Raw genomic sequence first — 18,062 nt, 5'->3', positions numbered from 1 at the left:
TGGAACCCACATCTCCTGTACCTCCTGCATTGGCAGGTGGGTTCTTTACCACTCAGCCACCTGGAGAAGTCATTTTATACTCCATAAAATCTGCTCCAGTCCCAACAAGAATGCACTTCTCCTCACAGTATCACTACCACCTCACAATCATCTGTGCCCTCAAAACCCAAGTTGCTTCTGATCCAGACTATTTTGCACCCCTTCTCGTCAAGGCTGACTTTGCAGTGTGTCTTGAATGCATCTGGTGCTGTCAGCAAGCTGCCCACCACCACTAAGAAAGTGAAAGTGTAGTCGCTTCATCATGTCTGACTCTTCGTGACCCTGTGGACTGTAGCCCGCCAGACTCCTCTGTCCGTGGGATTTCCCAGGCAAGAATACACCATTATTCAGGCTGTTATTTCAACAGCTTCACAGCAGGTCTCTGGGCTTCCAGTCTGGCTCAATTCTCTGTCTGACTTGGCCTCTCTCTATCCTCATCCCATCCCCTTTCCTTCAGTCTATCTACTGCCAGACACATCTTCATGAAGCCATAAAGGACCCCTTTGGCCATGTCAGCCCACCGCTCAGAGCCTTCTGGACCACACTCCCCTGCTTGCCTAATAGACAGCAGATGTCCTCAACAGGTGGGAATCTTCCGGTTCAATCTACAGGGCAACCATGCCTCCCCAGTCCAATAGTACCTGATATGCCTTGAAAAATTGGTGGATACATAAATGAGATAAAAAAACAAAAATCATAAACAGGCAAAACAACTCCGCAGAGCTAAGCACTATTATGTGCGTCTGCTTCCCACACCACCATGCTCTCTCACGCTCCCCAGCAGGGAGGTCAGCTCATGCCTCGGACTCAATCCCTCACCCTGGCAAAGCTCTCTGAGATGAAGCTTCATCAAGAATCCTCTGATGCCAAGAAGCAAGAATGTGCTTCCCTCCTCTGAGCCCCCAGGACAGTCTTTATCATGGCAGACAATCACTTTCCACAGTGTATTAAAATGATCTTGAATTTATCCTACGGGAGACAGTGAAGGACAGGGAAGACTGGCATGCTGCAGTTTATGGGGTCGCAAAGAATCTGACATGACTCAGTGACTGAACAACAAAAACAAAACTCCCCGAGGGTTGAGACTGTGCCTCATTCATTCTGGTAGTTCCTGAACTGCCCAGTCCCACCATATACATAACAGACACTTAACGAATCCTTAGTGGCTGGATGGATGAAGGGATCAAGGCAGGTGCGTCACCCAAAGCTTCTAACTCTGCAAGTAACTTAATTCATCCTGCACCAAAGCCCTCTGCCCACCTCCTCTTACTTTTTAATACTGACTATCTGGCCCTAGAAACAGGCTAGTCTCCGAAAGGGAAGATGATGTGACAGTATAAAAAAGTGCCAGTTGGACATCAATTTACTTGTGCTCAGCAGCAGCAACACTTTCATTACGGTGTATTCCTCGAAGGTGAGCTGCAGCCGGACAAACTGAAGGCTGATCTGGTGCATCCCCTGGCAGAGCTCATACATGGCAGACTGGTGCATCTTCTCTCTGCAAAGGAAAAGCAAAGATGTCTGAGATTGGAAGGTCCAGGACCAGACCCAGACCAGCAGCCCCAGGGAGCCCATGAAGAAATCCGAGTCTGAGTTATGCCTTTGGCTTCAATGCAGAGTAGGTGTGTATTTGCAAAAGAGAAGTCAGCTGCCTAGCACGGTGACTGGTAAACTGCCTCTCGACCAACCTAGCCAGGCTGTTTATTCGTCCCCTGGGAGAATGTCAGAGGCACCAAAACCAACCTTTTTCAAAGTGTGCCATGACTCCACTTTACATCAAGGGTGATAATGTGTGATGGTGCTGTGTGTGATCCTGAGATCATCCATGGAGTGGAGATGCTGCTGTGAAGCAGCATGTGGGGTGAAGCCCAGAGATTCGAAGCCCTTACTGTTTGGAAGAGCTGTGTTAGATGCTATGGACACATGACAAGGATGACCAGTCTCATTTCCACATGAGACCTCCATTGCCCTCCCATAGAGGTTGTGAAATGTGCCTACTAATGCTTTGCAGCAACACATTTAACAAGACAAACCAGGCACTTCCCTGAAGTTCAGTGGTTAAGACTTAACGTTCCAAGGCAGTGTATGTGGGTACAATCCCTGGTCAGAAAGCTAAGATCCCACATGCCTTGTGGCCAAAAAGCCAAAACATAAAACAGAAGCAATATTATAACAAATCCAATAAAGACTTAAAAAAAGAAAGAGAAAATGAATTTTGAAAAGTGAAGGGAAATCAGACAACATTTAAAAAGATTCCTCAAATGGAACCTCTCTGGTCCAGGAGAAGATGATTTGGGAATCTGTGTGAAACATATATGTCCATTCAACCAACCAACAGAGCCACTCTCTATGCCAAAATCCAAGTGTTTCCATAAAAAATCCACAAGATATTACAACACAAGCCATGATTATCTCTTTCCGTGAGAAGGAAGGCAGGTATTATTTAATTGTTCAGATGTTTTTCCTCAAAGTGATAAATCCTCTGGGAGGCCCTGGGTAAGTACCAAGTTATGATAACCAGAAAGAAATGAGTGAAAAAGAGACTACTAGTGAGAAACAGGCCTGTTGACTCAGGCCATAGACACAGAGGAGTTGATGATGGCTGATCCACTTCTATGAGTGACTGAACGCAGGGGAGTGTCTGTGGCAAAGCCACCCTGGGATTCCTCTTCCAGGGTGCACTCTTGGATTCCAATGGCAAAATTCTCTCTAAAAGCCATTTGTAAAAAACTCATCATAGAACACGTTGCATTTTTCTTGGTATTATTGCTATATGTTTTTCTTTCCCCATAATAAGCTAGGAGATATTTTTAACCATTAAAAATTAGAACAATTTTTTTAATGTATGAAATTTTAAATTTAATTAAAAATTTTAACAAAAAAATGCAGCATGTTGGATCTTATTTTCCCTACTGGGGATCAAACCTGTGACCCCTGCATTGGGAGCACAGAGTCTTAACCACTGGACTGCCGGGGAAATCCTTTTAATTGAAATATAGTTGATTTATAATGCTGTGCTAATTTCTGCTCTGCCACAAAGTGATTCAGTTATACATATATATACACACACACATTCTTTTTCATATTGTTTTCCATTATGGTTCATTGTGGGATATCGAGTACAGTTCCCTGCGCTACAGTAGGACCTTGTGGTTTATCCATTCTATATATAATGCTTTGCATCTGCTAATCCCAAACTTCCAATCCTTCCCCACCCACCCGCCTTGGCAACTACAAGTCTATTCTCTGTATCTGTGAGTCTGTTTTTGTTTCATAGGTAGGTTCACTTGCGTCATATTTTAGATTCCGTATATAAGTGATATCACTTGGTATTCATCTTTCAGGGAGCTATCTCTAAATAAGGAAATATTTTCAAAACACTTGCACACACATCCAAACCCAAACACACACACACACACACACAGAAAAACAGCGGGAGACTACGGATCCACCATGAAGAATTAAGAATGCAAATATATGCTAATATCTTTGCCATACTTGCTTCAGATCTTTAAAAAGTGAACAAGGCCTAGTTAAGTCCTGTTCTGCCTCCCTCCTTGTCCCCATTCATCTTCCTCATTCAAGAAGGGAACCACCCACCACGGGAGATTCCCATTTCCTCTCAGATATGTACACTTTACACACATGTATGTATTCATGAAAACAGCACCCAGTACCACTTTGTTTTATGTAAATTTGAAATTAGATATGCACATCCTTCTGCAACTTATTTTTATTCAGCGTTGTGATCTGTGATGTGTCTGTTTTAACACAGGTAACTCAAAGTGAAGTCGTTTTCTCTGCAGCGCCTTTCGTTTGTCTGAACCCACCACAGTTTACTAATCCCTTCCACTCCGGATGGACACTGGGGTTGCTTCCGCTTTATGGCTATTACAGATGAGGCCCCAGGGACATCCGTGGGTGTTTCTCTAGGATATAGGATGAAAACAGAACTGCTGAGTCATGGATGTGTGCACAGCTGCTGCTTTCATTCCAACCAGGAGGAGATGCAATGTCCTTTTGTTCCAAGTCCGGCCAACACTCATCATTAACCCATTTGAATTGTTTTCGCTTCTTGATGAGGGCTGAAAGGTTAGCCCCACTATTACCTTTATTTGCATGGTCATGATCACCAGCAGGCTGAACATTTTTCAAATGTTTTTTTGACCATTTGAGTTTCTTGTTTTGTGATTTGTCTTTTCATATCTTTAAATACTTTAAGCTTTTTGCCTCCTTCTATCACCAATCTTTATTCATAATTTTTTTGCCTTATAATTTTTGTCTGATATTAATATTGTTTCTTCTTCATTCCCTCTGGCTCTTTCTTCCCTCCTGTCTCTTTCTTTTGCTCTCTTTTTAGAATTAGCCTAGGGACTTCTCTAGTGGTCCAGTGGTAAGGACTCTGTGCTCTCACTGCAAGGGCCCAGGCTCCATCCCTGATCAGGGAACTAGGATTCCACAGGCCACGTGGTTGCAGTCAAAGGGGGGCGGGGGGGGAGAATTTGCCTGGAATGCCCTTTAAAAAATATCCCTTGTTTACAAAGTCCCCACATAATTATATTTCACACATGTTGCTTACAAACAGCAAAAAGCTGAATTTAAAAAGTCTGAGAGTCTCTGTATTATAATAGCTTGGTTTAATCTGTTTTCATTTATCATAATTATTGATTTATTTGGAATTTTTTTCCTACCATTTTAACTTCCTTTCCTCCTTTCTACTTCGTTTCATTAAATGGGTCCAGCTTAAAAAAAAAAAAGTTTCTTTGCTCATCTACTGGATTTAGAAGGTTCACATTCTATTTTTACTCTTAAAATAATTAAGTTATGAACTTGCATATTTAAAAATCTAAAGTTAATCAGCAGCTTTTCCACGAGGAACAGAAAAAATGTAGAGTGCTTTATCTTTGGCCTACTGCCTCCCATTTTCACCGTGTCCTCTTCAGTATTTAAACTTCCACTTGCTTTCAAATTACTGCCCAAGTCTCTCCCTCTCTCGCACATCCACACCTGGCGTCTGTTTAGAGTTACAGATGTATTTCTTTGATCACTGCTGTCAACTGCGCTTCACTCCTTACTACTGGGTTCAATTTCCTACTGAAGAATATACATATACATACATATATAATTAAAATTCTGCAGCAGTCAGTCACTGAATGTTGAAATCTTTCAGTCTTGCTATGCCTGAAAGTGTTTTTATTTCACCTGCATTCTGGAATGACAGTTTAACACGTTATAGATTTCTAGTGTGGTAACCTCCTTCAGCAGAGAAGGCAAAGGCACCCCACTCCAGTACTCTTGCCTGGAAAATCCCATGGACGGAGGAGCCTGGTAAGCTGCAGTCCATGGGGTCGCTAAGAGTCAGTCATGACTAAGCAACTTCACTTTCACTTTTCACATTCATGCATTGGAGAAGGAAACGGCAACCCACTCCAGGGTTCTTGACGGGAGATTCCCAGGGACGGGGGAGCCTGGCGGGCTGCCGTCTATGGGGTCGCACAGAGTCAGACACGACTGAAGCGACTTAGCAGCAGTAGCAGTAGCAACCTCCTTCAGTACTTTGAAGATAGGATTCCACGACACCTGGATCTTCACCACCACTTCTGGGATTTTTTTTTTTTTTTTAACTTTACAATATTGTATTGGTTTTGCCATATATCAACATGAATCCGCCACAGGTATACACGTGTTCCCCATCCTGAACCCTCCTCCCTCCTCCCTCCCCATACCCTCCCTCTGGGTCGTCCCAGTGCACCAGCCCCAAGCTTCCAGTATCGTGCATCGATCGAACCTGAGCTGGCGACCCGTTTCGTATATGATATTATACATGTTTCAATGCCATTCTCCCAAATCATCCCACCCTCTCCCTCTCCCACAGAGTCCAAAAGACTGTCTCTCTTTCTTGTCGGTCTGTCTTTCCCTTATAGGTAGAGAACTAGTACTTTCCTTGGTAGCTTAATAAAAACTTGCTCTGTTTGTTTTTGATGCTTGCAGTTTCAATACGAGGAACTCAATTATGCACTTATTTTTATTCCTGTTGGTCAGGATTCAGTGTCCTTATTTGATTTGAAGATGCAGTTATTTCTTCAGTTCTGAAATGTTCTTTGACATTGTTTCTTCAAATATCACCCCCACCCCACCTATTTTCCTTTTTGAACTCCTACTCGTGGGTTAGACCTTTTCACTGAATCTTCTGCATTAACCACTGTTTCATATTTTCTATCTTCTCATCTCTTTGTACTGCGTCTCAGGTGGCTCAGCGGTGAAGAACCTGCGTGCCAATACAGAACACAAAAGAGATGTGGGTTTGACCCTTGGGTCGGGAAGATCCCCTGGAGGAGGGCATGAAAACCCACTCACGTGTTCTTGCCTGGAGAACCCCATGGGCAGAGGGGCCTGGCAGGCAATGGACCATAGGGTCACAAAGAGTCGACGTAACTGAAGCGATTTAGCACGCACACCTGCACGGCATTCTAGGTGACTTTCTCATCTATTTTCTAATATTTTTTTTCTGTTTCGGTGTAATCTGTTTAATGTCTACAGCGTTTTGATTTTAATGTTTTTCATGTCTTGTGCTTGTCTGCTGAATCGTGTCTGACTCTGCGACCCCACGGACTGGAGCCTGCCAGGCTGCTCAGTCCAAGGGATTTCCCAGGCAAGAATATTAGAGCACATTGCCATTTCCTCCTTCGGAAATGGCAGGCTAGGTGCCTAGAAACGCTTGACTTAGTTTTTCCTCAAACATTTCTGTTATTTTCCATGAGATACTTCTTACTTGATGGTTATTATATGTCCTTTCTCTAAATCATACCTTATCTATTATATCTCTAAATACTTTCAACATGTTTATAGTTGGTTTAAAATGTTTTAAATTCATTTTGGGAGGATGTTCATAAGCCTGTCCAGCATGTTTTATTAAGGCATATACTGTTTTCTAGGTGAATCCCAGGGGCACTGTCTTGTGGAAGGGACTCTACGGGAAGTTTTAGCATTTATAGCTATCAGGGGTACAAGCATTTCACTTGATCTGGACCAGTTTTCATGCTAAATTTTCAGCTTAATTGCTTTTTGCAAGACTCGTGTAGTTTAAATTTAGACTCCACACTTGATGTGATGCAGGCTTGTGGCTCTTCTTTCTTTCGGCTTCCTTGCCACGTCCCTGGGCTGGCTGGCTTGCTGGGTTTACTGTCCCTGTGAGTGGACAGTGACATCTTTTTAGAGCCTGGGGGCTCCATTGCAGGCCCAGTCTTGCAGGAGTGTACATCCTCCTGTCCTGTTCCTGTTCATCTTCTAATACCCATCCCTAAGGTGCTTTTCTGCATCCAAAAGTCGGAGGGCCATGTGTAGCTAGCTTTAACTCCAAGTTGAACTACTCTGGCTGTGAATTCTCTGTTCTTACACCTGTTCTTTTTTTCTTTTGAGCTTGGTTATATATTTAAGATCTTTTAAAATACAAAATTTCTATGTATTTTGTACATGGGGGGGGGGGAAAGCTCAATTCCCTTTCACCATTCCAATTGCTATCTTTAAGCTTCTTAAAGGCAAGATCCATGTCCGATTGACCTTTGTGAAGGTCAAAGAGAGTCTGATAGGCAAGTGCCCTGTGTCCATCTTTATGCAAAAGTGTTTCATGAATGAATGAGAGAGAAGGAAAGCCAAAAGGAAAGAGGACAGGCGAAGACAACCAAATGAATGACAGACACACAGATGTACATGTGACAGTGATGATCAGAGAAAGGTAACACTGAAAATTCACAGAAAGATCAAGTGGCTGATAAACTAGATACTGCTTTTGTTAAGTTCTTGAAAAGTTTCTAAGAACAAAAGGAGAGATAATAGGTTGTAAAACGGGATGAAGCGGATAGCAAATCTGGATGTCTGTGGAATATAATACAACACATATTTGATGACACGCAGTTTAAAAGTGCACTCCTAAGCACTTGATCCCTTCAGCTTCCCTGCGCAGGAGGCAGAACAGACATCCTTGGCTTTGCCCCAGTAGGGGGTAGGAATGCATGGACCATGGGCCCCTGAGTGTGCCGGTTTTATGAGCCTGGCATCATGTCACTTCTGAGATCTAGGCTTATCATATGTAAAACTGGGATTTAACACTAAATCCCACTGTGCAGAGATGTAGGGACCAACTGTATGGAAGTTCTTAAATTATAAAGCCCTCTATGAACATTAGCTTTTGCTGTTGATGTCATGGGGAGAACAAAATGCTTCTTGAGAGACCAATGATCATTTTGGTTAAACAGACCAAGAAAGAATCAAATTCTTAAAATTACTTTTCAGGAAAATAAGACTGCATTCTTGTTATTTCTACACACATCATGGTAAATAAATCAAGAGAAAAACCAGAGAGGATGCAGATTTTCAAGAAGGTAGATGTGACTTGCCCAGGGTAGAACAGGAGGATGAAAGGTCTCATGTCAAAGTGTTTCTGTTACCAGAAGTGTTAGCAAAACGTCCACACACAGATTAAAGACTGTGTACAGACAGACCTCAGATTCTACTTGAAAAACAGATTAGAACGTGTAACAACACACCTAAAAAAAGCCACTTTTTTGCCACCTGTATGGGAAAAGCATCTCTTTAACTCTTTCTTGAGGCATTATTACCTGAATAATCCCCATCGTTTCAGAGCTATCACTTATGGAATGCCTACCATACCAAAATTTCGTCTTGTTAGTTCTCATAATGCCTTGTGGAGACTCATTCTCATGTTCGTGACAAGGAAATAATTTAGGTACACAATGGAGCCTTGGACTTAAACCCAGGTTTTTTTCTTCAAAACACAGGCCTCTGCCTGTGAGCCAAGCAATTCCTGAAGGACCCCCCCGACCCCCTCCCCCATGATGCAGAAAGTGGAAAAGACTTGCAGTGAAGAGCACAGCACTCTCGTAAGAGTTGTATCCATGAAACTGGGGGAAATCTGTACTGAATTGGTCGCCACAGCAGTGACTGGAATTAAGAGATAAAGCCAAAATGATCCTAGATTATGAACAGTGTTCCTCAAAAGACAACTTGACGAGGCTACTGAAGTGAAATGAAAGTCGCTCAGCTGTGTCCAACTCTTTGTGACCCCATGGACTATACTGTCCATGGAATTCTCTAGGCCAGTATACTGGAATTAGTAGCCTTTCACTTCTCCTGGGGAACTTTCCAACCCAGGGACTGAACCCAGGTCTCTGGCATTGCAGGCGGATTCCTCACCAGCAGAGCCACAAGGGAAGCACTGATGAGGCTAGGATGTTCTTAAAATAGACCTCCAAGAGATGGACTCCTTTCTGACAGACATATCCTCTCCACTCTGTTTAAGTCCACGCCATGAGATGGTGGGAACTGGACTGCTTTCAGGCTCCTGACTCAAGAGAACCACCTGAAGCTGTTTTCAGCCAAGTTAACATCCCAGTCGCACTGACTTCACTCTTCTTCACTCTGTAGTTCCAATTCAGAGACTTATGGCTGACCGTTTCAACTACCTCCATCAGAAACACGGCTCCCCAGCTAAGCCTGTGAGCCTCAACTGCTGAGCCCACGCTCTGCAGTAAGAGAAGCCCCCACAATGAGAAGCCCCGGCACCACAGCAAAGAGTCGCCCCATTCGTCACAACTAGAGAAAGCCTGCATGCAGCAACGAAGACCCAGTGCGGCCATACATAAATAAAAAGGGGAAAAAATCCCTCAGGCCTTTCCTCTCTCCACGTTGCTGGCTTAGTCGTTTACAGCTCTCTCCTTCAGAGTGTCTCTTTACAACTGTAAAGAGGTATTTGGTACCTCAAATGTTTTGCTGTTACATTTGCTCCCTTGTTTATATTTTGCTCCCCATTATGTGGTAAGATTTTGTGTTTTTCCAATTCCACTGCTGCTGCCACCGCATGAAATTGAGTTCTCTAAATGAAGAGTACTGTGTACTCAATATAGCTTGAAATTTCAAGGAAATAGGCCATCTTAAAGATGCATTTTACATCACATCATTTTTTGCACAATTAGATTAAATGCACAGAAATTTAATGTACATCCAAAGAAGTTGAAACAAGGACAATCTTTTCAGCATGATACAGGGATTAATTTTACAACAACATAAAAGTTATCTCTGCTACCTGCTTTTATTCATTAGATAATCTTACCTCATTTTGACTAAAAAAAAAAAAAAAGTAAAAATACACAGACTACTTTGGGAAAGAGATGACATTTGTATAAATTTGTACAAAAAATAAAAGTAAATGCAAAAGTTACCTGTGAACAGTGGGGTTGATATAGAGCCAGTAGGAGATTTTTGATGTAGGAAACAGCCCTGTATTAAGGTGAACATCGGACCTGACACTCATTTGTCTCTACTTCTAAACGTGGATACAACATCGTTTATAAACATCGTTTCATTTATAGGAATAGCACAAACTCCAATTTTAAATAAACACAATAACAAAATGGTCACAGAGACCCAGTTTCAATGTAAAGACCTTAGGCTTAAATCCATGAGAATGACAGTTCTAAAATATTCTCAAAGAAACTCTTAAAAAAGAGAAAGAGAAAGAAACATTTCAATTGTCTTATCATTTTCGCCAACTAGGAAACCAATTTTATTCACAGCTATAACTTTATCTGGTCCTTTCTTAGGACACCTATTACACTAAATTGAAATCATATGATCATTTGGAAATAGTTTTAAGATAGTATATTAAAATAATCTAAAAGTCTCTAAACTTGATTTACTTGGAACAAAAGTGAAGAATCAAAGAATGAGAAAATACTTTTTTTTTTTTTTCCTTTGGAAAGAATTCTGAGTAGGATATGGAATTTACTCTTGTAATAAAAGTGGGAATTGGAGGCCTTCTCTGCTCGTCCAGTGGTGAAGCATCTGCCTTCCAGTGCAGGCGACTTGGGTTCAATCCCTGGTCAGTGAACTAAGACCCCACAAACCTTGGAGCACCTGAGCTCTCGTGCCGCAGGTGCCGAGCCTGCAAGCTGCAGCTGGAGAGGAGTCTGCGCGCCACAATGAAGCGCTCGTGTGCCACAACCAGGACCCGATGCAGCCAAATAAATACATACTTTAAAAAAGAGTGGGATTTAGAAAAAGGCCCATTTAAGCCAGAGTGGGAAGGGCTTCACAATTTAAATGATTTGCATGGTAGTCGCCTGCTTTTAACTTAGAGGCTAAATGATGTGAACCACTGTGTGTCTACGGGATCCATGTGTTCTTGCCATTATTATATGATAATGGTTTTGCCCTATTTCACATTATGAGAATAGCCTATTTAACCTACTGTCCAATGGCTGTCAGAAGGAACACTCTTGTTTTGGTATTCAAGTACTGGTCTACTAAAATATTACTAAAGATGTGCTTGAAAATCTTATTCAATTATCTGGAGGTCCATACTGGACACAGCTGACTTAGGAAATTATTGTCCTAACTAAATACATTCCTGGAATCACATTTATGTTCTGCTCTGATAGAAACAGACAGTTGATAAGCCCAAACCACAAAATATTCCAGGCTACAGGTACCACAGGACTCAGAAGCTCTAAGTTTTAGCCTGAACAGCTACAGGTATTCCTCATGCTGTGACCATCTACAAGGAGAATGCAAGCTAGCTTCAGCTTACAGAATCTCTGCAAGAATCAAAAGCAGGCAGGGTCTTGAAGAGATACTGGTACACCCATGTTCATAACAGCACTACTGAAAATACCCAGAAAGTGGAAGCAATCCAATGTGCATTGACAGATGAATGATAAAGTGTGCCACATACATATGTTGAAGTATTATTTAGGCTTAAAAAGGAAGGATATTCTGACATGTGCTACAACATGGATGAAACTTGATTGCATCATGCAAAGTGAAATAAGGCAGTCACAAAAAGACAAATACCATGTGAGTCCACTTCTCTGAGGTACCTAGAGTAGTCAAATTCAAAGAGATAGGAAGCGTTCAGAATGGTTGTTATCAGGGCTGGAAATAGCGGGGAGTAGGGACTTGTTTGGAGAAGGCAGTGGCACCCCACTCCAGTACTCTTGCCTGGAGAATCCCATGGACGGAGGAGCCTGGTGGGCTGCAGACCATGGGGTCGCGAAGAGTCGGACACGACTGAGCGACTTCACTTTCACTTTTCCCTTTCATGCATTGGAGAGGGAAATGGCAACCCACTCCAGTGTTCTTGCCTGGAGAATCCCAGGGATGGGGGAGCCTGGTGGGCCGCCGTCTATGGGGTCGAACAGAGTCGGACACGACTGAAGCGACTTAGCAGCAGTAGCAGCAGCAGGGACTTGTTTATATAACAATGTGTCGATGTATTTAACATTATTGAACTATACAGTTGAAAATGGTTAAGATAATAAATTGTATGGTACAAGTATTTTATCACAATTAAAATTGTTAATTAAAACAATATTTCTCTTTCCAAGAACTCAGACTGTTAATTAAAAAAGAATATTTGCAAATTATGACTCATAAGGGGTTAATGTCTAAAATATATAAATAGTTCATGTAACTCAATATCAAAAACAAACAACACAATTAAAAAGTGGGCAGAAGACCCGAATAAACATTTTTCCAAAGGAGACCATCAGGCCATTATGTACAAGAAAAGATGTTCAACACTGATAATCATCAGAGAAATGCAAATTAAAACTACAATGAGATATCACCTTACACCAGGCAGAATGGCTATCATCAAAAAGACCACAAATAACAAATGCTGGTGAGGACGTGGGAAAAATGAGAACCCTGGTGGGAATATAAATTGGTGCAGCCACAGTGGAAGGCAGTATAGAGGGTTCTCAAAAAACTAAAAACAGAACCACCACAAGACCTGGCCATTCCACCCCTGGGCATATATACCTGAAGAAAGTGAAAACATTAATTTGAAAAGAAACATGCACCCTCATGTTCACAGAGGCACAGTTGACAACAGTCAAGCTATGGAAGCAACTTAAGTGTCTGTCAAAAGACGAGTGAGTAGAGGAGATGGGGTACGTATACATACAATGAAATAGTACTCAGCCATAAAAAAGAATGAAGTTTTGCCATTTCCAACAGCCAACGGTGGACCTGGAAGGTATTATACTTAGCGAAATACATTAGAGAAGAAACTATACTATATGATACTATTTAAATGTGGAATCTAAAAAAAACAAAAAACAAATTAGTGAACATAACAAAAAAGAAACAGATTCACAGATATAGAGAATAAACTAGTGATTACCAGCGGGGAGAGGGAAATGAGGAGGGGCAGGATACGGTTAGGGGAGTTAAGAGGCACAAACTATCTGTATAAAATAGGTAAGGTACAAGGATACACTGTACAACAGGGAATAAAGCCAGTGTTTCATAAAAACTATAAATGAAGTGAAACCTTTAAAAATTGTGAATCCCTGTGGTGTACACTGAAAGTTATGTAATGCTGTGCATTAACTAAGCACGTGTGTGCTCAGTCGTGGCCAACTCTTTGCAACCCCACGGACTGTAGCCTGCCAGGCTCCTCTGTCCATGGGATTTCCCAGGCAAGATTACTAGAGTGGGCTGCCATTTCCTCCTCCAGGGGATCTTCCTGACCCAGAGATCAAATCGTCTTCTGTGTCTCCTGCACTGACAGACAGATTCTTTACCACGGAGCCACCTGGGAAGCCCACATTATCTATACAACTACAACAACAAAATCTGCAACTCATCATCCTATCTGCTATGCTTTGATGGAGATTAGAAATTAAGATCTGTGTTTAATTGTGTAACTTCTCTTACAGTTTAGGCTTTTTATTTATTCTTCTTTTATAATATATAAATAATCTTCCTCCATTTTTACTATTTGCCTTTTGTGTTTTGCTGCATTTTTAGTCTTACTGTATTGGTGTTTTTATTATAAGCTGCACTAAATGCTTTTTGAAAGCAGGACGAGTGAAAATTCTTTCAAAAGCCATAGTTTTAAAAATTAGAAATGTTCTCAAAAGGCCTGTCTGCTGTTGTTTTTGTACCCAAGGAGGAACAGGAAATACAGCTACCTTTATCACTCCTTTCTCTTTCCAAGAACTCACAGTTGATACACGTAATTGTTTTACACTGGCTGATTTCATAAATGCCAAAGCAGAAGTTCCTAGCCCTTCCACCTATGGGAGCCTATGGACACTACAGTGATATTTTAAAACTTAATATCCTTTAGCAATATTGCGGCAAACTGTACCTTCATCACCCAAACACCTTTTCAGTGTGTAGACGTCACTTTACTTAGTAAGAAACTAGAAAACTAAGTCTTTGAAATATTTCACTTTAACCCCTGAACCCAACTGAATCCTTTTGTTTAATCAAACAACAAGCAACTCTCATCACCTGGAAAGTCTGTATCCTTCTTCTGGATACTAAGGCACATATCATTTTTTTAAATATATTTTTAGTTGGAGGATAATTGATTTACAGCATTCTGTTGGCTTCTGCCATACAACAGTGTGAATCAGCCGTAAGTACATGTGTCCCTTTTCTCTTAAATCCCCCTAACACCTCTGACCCCATCCCACACTTCTAGGATGCCACAGAGCCCGGGGTTGGGCTCCCTGTGTTATACAGCAACATCCCATCAGCTATCCACTTACATAAGGTAATGCAGATGTTTCAATGCTACTGTCTCAATTCTTCCTACTCTCTGCATCCCCTACTGTGTTCCAAGTCTGTACTCTATGTCTGGGTCTCTGTCCCTGCCCTGCAAACAGGGTCAGCAGTACTCAGTACTATGTTTCTAGATTCCATATATATGCACTAGTATATGAAATTTGTTTTTCTGACTTACTTCACTCTGTATAGCAGGCTTTAGGTTCATTCACCTCATTACAACTGACTCAAATGTGTTCCTTTTTATGGCTGAGTAATATTCCATTGTACATTTGTAACACAGTTTCTTTATCCATTCATCTGTTGATGTTCATCTAAGTTACTTTCATGTCCTGGCTATTGTTAATAGTGCTACTATGAACACTGGGATACATGTGTTTTTGCAATTATAGTTTCTCAGGGTATCTGCCTGGGTCATACGGTAAGTTTATTCCTAGTTTTTAAAGGACTCTCCATATTGTTCTCCATAGAAGCTGTTTCAGTTTACATTCCCACCGACAGTGCAAGAGGTTCTCTCTTCTCCACACCTTCTCCAGCATTTACTGCTTGCAGATGTTTTGACGACGGCCATTCTGACCAGTGTGAGGTGACACTTCATTGTAGTTCTGATTTGCGTTTCCCCGATAATGAGCAATGCTGAGCGTCTTTTTGTGTGATGGTTGCCATGTGTATGTCTTCTTTGGAGAAATGCCTGTTTATGTCTGCTGCCCACTTTTTGATTGGGTTGCTTTTCTGGTATTGCTGCTGATATATTGTGGAGATTGATTGAAGCACAAATCTTTATATGAGTGTGCCTTTATATCTTTTGTACAGTGCACAGGTCCAAAATTACATGAGTGCTAAATAAACATCTGATAGCTACAGAGAACAGGTGAAGCCAACAAATTTCACAGACTTTGCTTGCTCCTCAAATATAGATACAAAGTTAGTGCTCACTCAGGGCTGAACTCCTTTAAGTCTCTGAAATCTCAAGAAGAAGTTTCTTAATAAACCTGCTTGCTAACATACTATTACTTCTATCAATTGCTCCAGCTGTATGCACGCGTGTGTATGTGTATGCTGAGTGCTATGTTGGAATGAACTCATCAGTAGTGCCAATCTTACAGCAGAGAGTTAAATAATTTGAGTGGGGTAGTGCACACAGATAATTACAGCAGATCTGAAGGACCAGACCTTATATCTGATACTGCAAACCACATCATTATGTCTGAATAAATCTAACATCTTGTTACATGGTCAGTCTAACAGATGGTCCCTGTCTCCAGCTTGTTATTTTCCTAAAAACAGCATGCAGAAACAGTTCTTCTTTTTCAAATCTTAATTAGAATAAAAATGACCTCAATTTGAGCATTCAAATGATGCCAGTTTATGGTTTTTATTTTTTTCATAGTCTTACTAGATTTTTCCCTAATGGACAAACAAAATATATCTGTAGGAGGACCATTTTGCTAGTTGCAGTTTTGATGTCTGTTCGTTTTTACAGTATTGACATCATCTATTAACAGCCAGGGCAGAACTCAGCTGCTCAAGAATTGCTGGAGAATGTTGCTTGTGGTTTGCTTTCCTGGACAGGTGTGCCCAAGGGAGTGGTCTCCCCACCATCTCCATAACATTCATGTATTCCCCATTAATTTTACATGGTGAAAGCTCAGAAACAGTTAAAAGCTGGTTCAGTGTTTTTCTTGTTACCTTAATTTATGTTCCAGAAGAGATGTGTTTCACAGAACTGACCTTGACTTAACCATACAATTTCACTGACTTTAATGAATGTTACACAGATCAAAAGAATATGTGCCCATCAAAAAAATCTAGAAGGGGCATGGTTATACGATGGTAACTGTAATTGACCAGCAACGGTCTTAGAAATCTACAGATGTTTTATTTTTAACCATACATTCTATAGATAGTTTTTAGTAAAACTCTTCTGTGCCTTATATATATATTTTTTTTTTTTAATTTTATTTTATTTTTAAACTTTACAATATTGTATTGGTTTTGCCAAATATCGAAATGAATCTGCCACAGGTATACACGTGTTCCCCATCCTGAACCCTCCTCCCTCCCCATACCATCCCTCTGGGTCGTCCCAGTGCACCAGCCCCAAGCATCCAGTATCGTGCATTGAACCTGGACTGGCGACTCGTTTCATACATGATAGTGTGCATGTTTCAATGCCATTCTCCCAAATCTTCCCACCCTCTCCCTCTCCCACAGAGTCCGTAAGACTGTTCTATACATCAATGTCTCTTTTGCATGTTCATGGATTGGAAGAATCAATATAGTGAAAATGAGTATACTACCCAAAGCAATTTATAGATTCAATGCAATCCCTATCAAGCTACCAATGGTATTCTTCACAGAGCTAGAACAAATAATTTCACAATTTGTATGGAAATACAAAAAACCTCGATTAGCCAAAGCTATCTTGAGAAAGAAGAATGGACTGGAGGAATCAACCTACCTGACTTCAGGCTCTACTACAAAGCCACAGTCATCAAGACAGTATGGTACTGGCACAAAGACAGAAATATAGATCAATGGAACAAAATAGAAAGCCCAGAGATAAATCCACGCACATACGGACACCTTATCTTTGACAAAGGAGGCAAGAATATACAATGGATTAAAGACAATCTCTTTAACAAGTGGTGCTGGGAAATCTGGTCAACCCCTTGTAAAAGAATGAAACTAGAACACTTTCTACACCATACACAAAAATAAACTCAAAATGGTTTAAAGATCTCAACATAAGACTAGAAACTATAAAACTCCTAGAGGAGAACATAGGCAAAACACTCTCCGACATACATCAGCAGGATCGTCTATGACCCACCTCCCAGAATACTGGAAATAAAAGCAAAAATAAACAAATGGGACCTAATTAAACTTAAAAGCTTCTGCACAACCAAGGAAACTATTAGCAAGGTGAAAAGGCAGCCTTCAGAATGGGAGAAAATAATAGCAAATGAAGCAACTGACAAACAACTAATCTCAAAAATATACAAGCAACTCCTACAGCTCAACTCCAGAAAAATAAATGACCCAATCAAAAAATGGGCCAAAGACCTAAATAGACGTTTCTCCAAAGAAGACATACAGATGGCTAACAAACACATGAAAAGATGCTCAACATCACTCATTATCAGAGAAATGCAAATCAAAACCACTATGAGGTACCATTTCACGCCAGTCAGAATGGCTGTGATCCAAAAGTCTACAAGCAATAAATGTTGGAGAGGGTGTGGAGAAAAGGGAACCCTCTTACACTGTTGGTGGGAATGCAAACTAGTACAGCCACTATGGAGAACAGTGTGGAGATTCCTTAAAAAACTGGAAATAGACCTGCCTTATGATCCAGCAATCCCACTGCTGGGCATACACACTGAGGAAACCAGAAGGGAAAGAGACACGTGTACCCCAATGTTCAT

The 18,062-nt window shown here is 41.2% G+C and overlaps 1 protein-coding gene across 11 annotated transcripts in view; it reads right to left on the bottom strand.

Annotated features, from left to right (window-relative positions):
- Positions 1-18,062, bottom strand: part of NR3C2 (nuclear receptor subfamily 3 group C member 2) — a 440,307-nt gene that overhangs the window by 47,000 nt on the left and 375,245 nt on the right. For all 11 annotated transcript variants that reach the window (XM_055550824.1, XM_055550829.1, XM_055550827.1 and 8 more), the window contains exon 7: positions 1,407-1,537. In XM_055550824.1, coding sequence (XP_055406799.1) covers positions 1,407-1,537 — 131 coding nt within the window. The remainder of the gene's footprint in view (positions 1-1,406; positions 1,538-18,062) is intronic.

This window comes from Bubalus kerabau, chromosome 16, assembly GCF_029407905.1.
Source record: "Bubalus kerabau isolate K-KA32 ecotype Philippines breed swamp buffalo chromosome 16, PCC_UOA_SB_1v2, whole genome shotgun sequence".
Lineage (NCBI taxonomy): Eukaryota > Metazoa > Chordata > Mammalia > Artiodactyla > Bovidae > Bubalus > Bubalus kerabau.
The sequence above is the reverse complement of the archived record's forward strand: the minus strand, read 5'-3'. Positions and strand labels throughout refer to the sequence as shown.